At 42.2% G+C, this 6000-nt stretch overlaps 1 protein-coding gene across 1 annotated transcript in view; it reads left to right on the top strand.

Annotated features, from left to right (window-relative positions):
• ACTL6A (actin like 6A) overlaps window positions 1-6000 on the top strand; it is a 17464-nt gene continuing 11464 nt past the window's right edge. The window contains exons 1-4 of the mRNA XM_005285961.5: window positions 1-191; window positions 1752-1828; window positions 2017-2191; window positions 2659-2759. Coding sequence (XP_005286018.1) covers window positions 167-191; window positions 1752-1828; window positions 2017-2191; window positions 2659-2759 — 378 coding nt within the window. The 5' untranslated portion in view covers window positions 1-166. The remainder of the gene's footprint in view (window positions 192-1751; window positions 1829-2016; window positions 2192-2658; window positions 2760-6000) is intronic.

Here is a 6000-nt window from a genome sequence, read left to right as displayed (position 1 = left end):
GGCAGGCGAGGCGCGCTCCATTGGCTGGAGGGGAGAAAGTAGCAGGTTAGGTTCAGCCGGCGGGGTGAGTGAGCGCGGGCCAGACTCGCACTCGGCTATTGTTGCCAGGACAGCTAGTTACCGGGGGCTGCCGGGACCGCGGCGAGAGACAGGCCCAGCGGCAGCCATGAGCGGCGGGGTGTACGGGGGAGGTGAGTGCCCGCCCCCTCCCGCCCATGGAGCTCCACCTCCGAGCCCTTGTCTCCTGCTGCACCCCAGGGCTGTTCCCCACGAGCCTCCTCCCGCCCCCCTCCGAGCCCCTGCCTCCTGCTGCACCCCCAGAGCTGATCCTCGCGAGCCTCCCCCGCCCTCCCTCCGAGCCCCTGCCTCCCGCTGCACCCCAGGCCCCCCTCTGAACCCCTGTCTGCTGCTGCTGCTCCCCCAGGTCCCCCTCTGAGCCCCAATCTGCTGCACCTACAGCTGTTCCCCATGAGCCTCCCCCAGGCCCCCCACCAGCCCCTGCCTGCTGCACCCCCAAGCCCCCACGAGCCCGTGATCTAGTTTGTCCGTTACATTTGCTGACACTTCCCACAAAGGTCTGGGCTGTCTGCAGCTTCCCCCCCATCCATGAACCTTTCTGTTCCACTCTTCCCATGCAGCTGTTCCCCACTTAATGCTGCTGTAGTTTCCCAAACCATGAGCCTTCTTGCAGTCTTTCTGCTGCATCTCCCCACTTCCTGCAGCTCTTTCCATTCCCAGTGATTTGTGGCTGCTCTGATCCATGAAGTGACAGCTTTGCTCTAAGCAGTTCTCTCAGCTGAAATATAGCTGAATTGCTCCACCTATGAACACCTCTCTGTCTCTCTCTCTGCTGCAGCTCTCCTTTATTAAAACTTCATTTTCCCCACATAGTTCTTCCCATCAGAGATATAACTCCACTTTCCATTCAGCTTTCTCTGCTGCAGAAAGGCACAATGCTTCAATATACGTTGCAAGTTTTCATTAAAATGGAAAGTCTAGCTAATCTGAAGGCCTTCTTAGTTTCTATCTTTGGTCAATTTCATTGAAGCTTTTCCCACTTGTTAGAACTGTCAGACAGCCAGATTAGTGGTGTCAGGCAACATTTGGTGCTGCTACGTTGGTGGTGGGAAATTCAGGTTAGCACTACAAGAATAAAGATTTATTTGTAAGCCAAGGTATTACAGTCTTGCACCAGAGCTACAAGATTAAAGATTTAATTTTGCCAAACAGGACCCCAATCTCGAGCCTATACAGAGCCTCTTTGGGGATCGGTGTTTAAATTAAGAAATACATTCATTCTTTTAAGCATCAGTGTCTATAGACTGTTACATCTAATTTTAACTTTTTTTTTCTGTTTACTTCCTTGGATTATTAGAAATTAGGGGCCCACGTAACTTGCTGTTTGAGTAAATCATAACATATTCTGAAAATCTCTTCCAGAAGATGGTTCAATTTTTTTTCCTCTCTGCAAAAATTGCCTTTTTTTGCTTATTCTGAACGAAAGTACTGTTATTTAGTTAAAATACAATGGCTTTTTTGGATCACTCTTGTGCAACTTAAATTCCTGATAGAAAATGTTCTATTGTTCTTTGTCAACTTTAAATCCTGGTTAAAAGTTGTGATGGTGGTTTGCACTCGTGTTTTACAAAAAGTATCTTGGCTTGTATGTTTTTGCTGGTAAGCACAATGTTTTTAGTTTTTGTTATATGACTACTAATTACTGACTGCCTGTTTACTAATAATTCTTACAGATGAAGTTGGGGCTCTTGTTTTCGATATTGGTTCCTATACAGTGAGAGCTGGCTATGCTGGTGAGGACTGTCCAAAGGTAAGAGTCATTGTGACCGTATAAGATTAAAATGTAAACCAGTATTATACGACCCAGCAAACAAGTTCTGAGTTTGTAGAAAATGTTTTGTTTTTTTAAACGTATAGCTGAAATGAAAACAGTACGTTGAGTGAGTAAACAAATACACACTGTGTAATTGCCATACCCTGTCTACATTTTCATTGCAGGTTGACTTTCCCACTGCTATTGGTGTGGTACTGGAAAGGGACGATGGCAGCACCCTGATGGAAATAGATGGTGACAAAGGCAAACAAGGGGGCCCTACTTACTACATAGACACCAATGCACTGCGAGTTCCAAGGGAAAACATGGAGGCTATTTCACCCTTAAAAAATGGAATGAGTATGGTGCTCTGTCTTTTTCCTCTTGTTCTTAAAATCTGATCACTAACTTTATATTCAGCTGCAAAGTTAAAAATATGAACATTTCATTTGCATTAATATTCTTGATCTAAAAGTGAAAAACATTTTATCCTAAAGTTATTTTAATTATGAGGCTGTGAACATTTGCTTGATCTGAGGAAAAACTATAGAGGTTTCCCCCATGTAATGAGTTGGAATAGGTCCCATCTGATGATGGTGGTGGGGGAAAAGAAGGGGATGAATGTTATTGGTACCGTAAGCAGTATAGACCTTTGTGAAGCTGCTGAAGTGTGTGAATTTTTAAGACTGTTGCTCAGGAGAAAGTTGGTTGGTTGGTTGATCTGTGTGTTTTAAAGTTATGTTTTTAAGATGACTCACTTAACTGTGTCTTTCTGAAAACGCAATAACATTGTCTAAACTGCTGCAACTGCTTTAACATTTTTACAGTTGAGGACTGGGATAGTTTCCAGGCAATTTTGGATCACACATACAAGATGCATATTAAATCTGAAGCAAGTTTGCACCCTGTCCTAATGTCTGAAGCACCAGTGAGTAAAAGCATATTTCCTGTTTTGAAATGTCATAATGAACAAATTGTCATTGGGATTTAGGAATGTTTTAATCTTGTTTGTACAAATCTTATACAGAATTGTAAGTTAGGAATTTTGAAATTTTTAGAAAATTAAGAGGAGGTAACTAGACCCTGCGCGGATACAAAATTTGTATCCACATCCAATCCGCGATCTGCAAACATGGATATAAAGCGGATATCTGCAGATTTGCAGGACTCTAGAGGTAACAATTTAAAAATACTCTGCTGGATTAGTCTCTGCATTTTATTTTTTGTTAGTTTATTTTTTTGTCAGTAACTTGAAATAACCATTCTTTAGCACATACTGCCCACTCTCTATTCAAATGGAGATTCATAGATTCTAGGACTGGAAGGGACCTTGAGAGGTCATCGAGTCCAGACCCCTGCCCTCATGGCAGGACCAAATACTGTCTAGACCATCCCTGATAGACATTTATTTAACCCACTCTTAAATATCTCTAGAGATGGAGATTCCACAACCTCCCTAGGCAATTTATTCCAGTGTTTAGGAAGTTTTTCCTAATGTCCAACCTAAACCTCCCTTGCTGCAGTTTAAGCCCATTGCTTCTTGTTCTGTCCTTAGAGACTAAGGTGAACAAGTTTTCTCCCTCCTCCTTATGACACCCTTTTAGAGACCTGAAAACTGCTATCATGTCCCCTCTCAGTCTTCTCTTTTCCAAACTAAACAAACCCAATTCTTTCAGCCTTCCTTCATAGGTCATGTTCTCAAGACCTTTAATCATTCTTGTTGCTCTTCTCTGGACCCTCTCCAATTTCTCCACATCTTTCTTGATATGCGGTGCCCAGAACAGGACACAATACTCCAGTTGAGGCCTAACCAGCGCAGAGTAGAGCGGAAGAATGACTTCTCGTGTCTTGCTCACAACACACCTGTTAATACATCCCAGAATCATGTTTGCTTTTTTTACAACAGCATCACACTGTTGACTCGTATTTAGCTTGTGGTCCACTATAACCTCTAGATCCCTTTCTGCCGTACTCCTTCCTAGACAGTCTCTTCCCATTCTGTCTGTGTGAAACTGAATTTTCCTTCCTAAGTAGAGCACTTTGCATTTGTCTTTGTTAAACTTCATCCTGTTTACCTCAGACCATTTCTCCAATTTGTCCAGATCATTTTGAATTATGACCCTGTCCTCCAAAGCAGTTGCAATCCCTCCCAGTTTGGTATCATCTGCAAACTTAAGTGTACTTTCTATGCCAATATCTAAGTCGCTAATGAAGATATTGAACAGAGCCAGTCCCAAAACAGACCCCTGCGTAACTCCACTTGTTATGCCTTTCCAGCGGGATTGGGAACCATTAATAACAACTCTCTACGGTTATCCACCCAGTTATGCACCCACCTTATAGTAGCCCCATCTAAATTGTATTTGCCTAGTTTATCTATAAGAATATCATGCGAGACCGTATCAAATGCCTTACTAAAGTCTAGGTATACCACATCCACAGCTTCTCCCTTATCCACAAGACTCGTTATCCTATCAAAGAAAGCTATCGGATTGGTTCGACACGATTTGTTCTTTACAAATCCATGCTGGCTATTCCCTATCACCTTACCACCTTCCAAGTGTTTGCAGATGATTTCCTTAATTACTTGCTCCATTATCTTTCCTGGCACAGAAGTTAAACTAACTGGTCTGTAGTTTCCTGGGTTGTTTTTATTTCCCTTTTTATAGATGAGCACTATATTTGCCCTTTTCCAGTCTTCTGGAATCTCTCCCGTCTCCCATGATTTTCCAAAGATAATAGCTAGAGGCTCAGATACCTCCTCTATTAGCTCCTTGAGTATTCTAGGATCCATTTCATCAGGCCCTGGTGACTTGCAGGCATCTAACTTTTTAAAGTGTTTTTTAACTTGTTCTTTTTTTATTTTATCTACTAAACCTACCCCCTTCCCATTAGCATTCACTATGTTAGGCATTCCTTCAGACTTCTCGGTGAAGACCAAAACAAAGAAGTCATTAAGCATCTCTGCCATTTCCAAGTTTCCTGTTACTGTTTCTCCCTCTTCACTGAGCAGTGGGCCTACCCTGTCTTTGGTCTTCCTCTTGCTTCTAATGTATTGATAAAAAGTCTTCTTGTTTCCCTTTATTCCCATAGCTAGGTCTTCACATATTTCAAGCTGGATTTCCTCTTAGAGCCTTTGTTTTGTAATAGCTTTCTCTTGTTTCTTGGGGAGGGTGGGAGAAATGTAAAATTGTAGATGATCTTTTATTATACTAACTAAAAATAGAGATGTTTTTGAAAATCTTTCATTACATCAAGCCCTTCAAAACAGAACCAGGGAGAGTAATACGTATAATGGCAAAGCTTTAACTTGGTTCTCTGGATTACTCAGTGGCCTGATAGATCAAATAAAAATGTAGGAGTAAGAATGTAAGTAGACACGTAGGCTGCAGTTCCCCACCTTACTGTGCTCTAGATTAGAAGGCGCAATACAGGAGTCTGAATATAAACCACAGAGGATGCATACAATGAAGATAAAGCCTCCTTTACATACAATTATTGTAAATAATTTTTTTCCACATTAGTGTGTCGAAAGTGGTGACTTGAAAGGGTCTGGATAGGCTCAGGTAGGGAAGGGTATGAGGGATTGAATTGAGAATGGATGCCTTTCGCTTTTCAGCTAGCAGTTCAAAGGCACTTGGATATTACAGAGAAAGCATACTGTAGAAGTATCCATAAACAAAAATTAAATTCACCCAAGGCTGGTAGTAAATTCAAGTTGGTGGTGTTTGAAGGCTGTGAAATGAGTTCTTGGTTTCGTTCTAGTTCTCTGTGTATAGATGTCCACGTAACAGAACATACCATCACAGTTGTTCTACCTGAAACTGTCGAGAGGGCAGCTACTAAATGCATAGGGAGACTATGCTACCCTCTCACTCCTAAACATGATCCCTCTAGAAGGGTTGAGGTACAGTGATGGAGTATGGAGCAATCTGCATTGGGGGTTGCCTGTTCAATAGCTAAATAAAGGTCTTCAGTCTGACTCCTAACATGAGGGCTAAACTCACTTAACAATTGACTTAGAAGAAGTTCACAATAAAATGAGACTTGCAATCCACAGGTGTGTCTTAGCACATTGTCTTTGCCTTTGCTTCAGTAAGTAAGTGCTTCAGTGGTAAGATCTGAATTCAGTTTTCTCCCTTGGGCAAGCCACTTTACATCTGTGTACA

Source organism: Chrysemys picta, chromosome 9, assembly GCF_011386835.1.
Source record: "Chrysemys picta bellii isolate R12L10 chromosome 9, ASM1138683v2, whole genome shotgun sequence".
Classification (NCBI taxonomy): Eukaryota; Metazoa; Chordata; order Testudines; family Emydidae; genus Chrysemys; species Chrysemys picta.
Note: the sequence above shows the minus strand (reverse complement) of the source record. Positions and strands in the feature narration are given on the sequence as shown.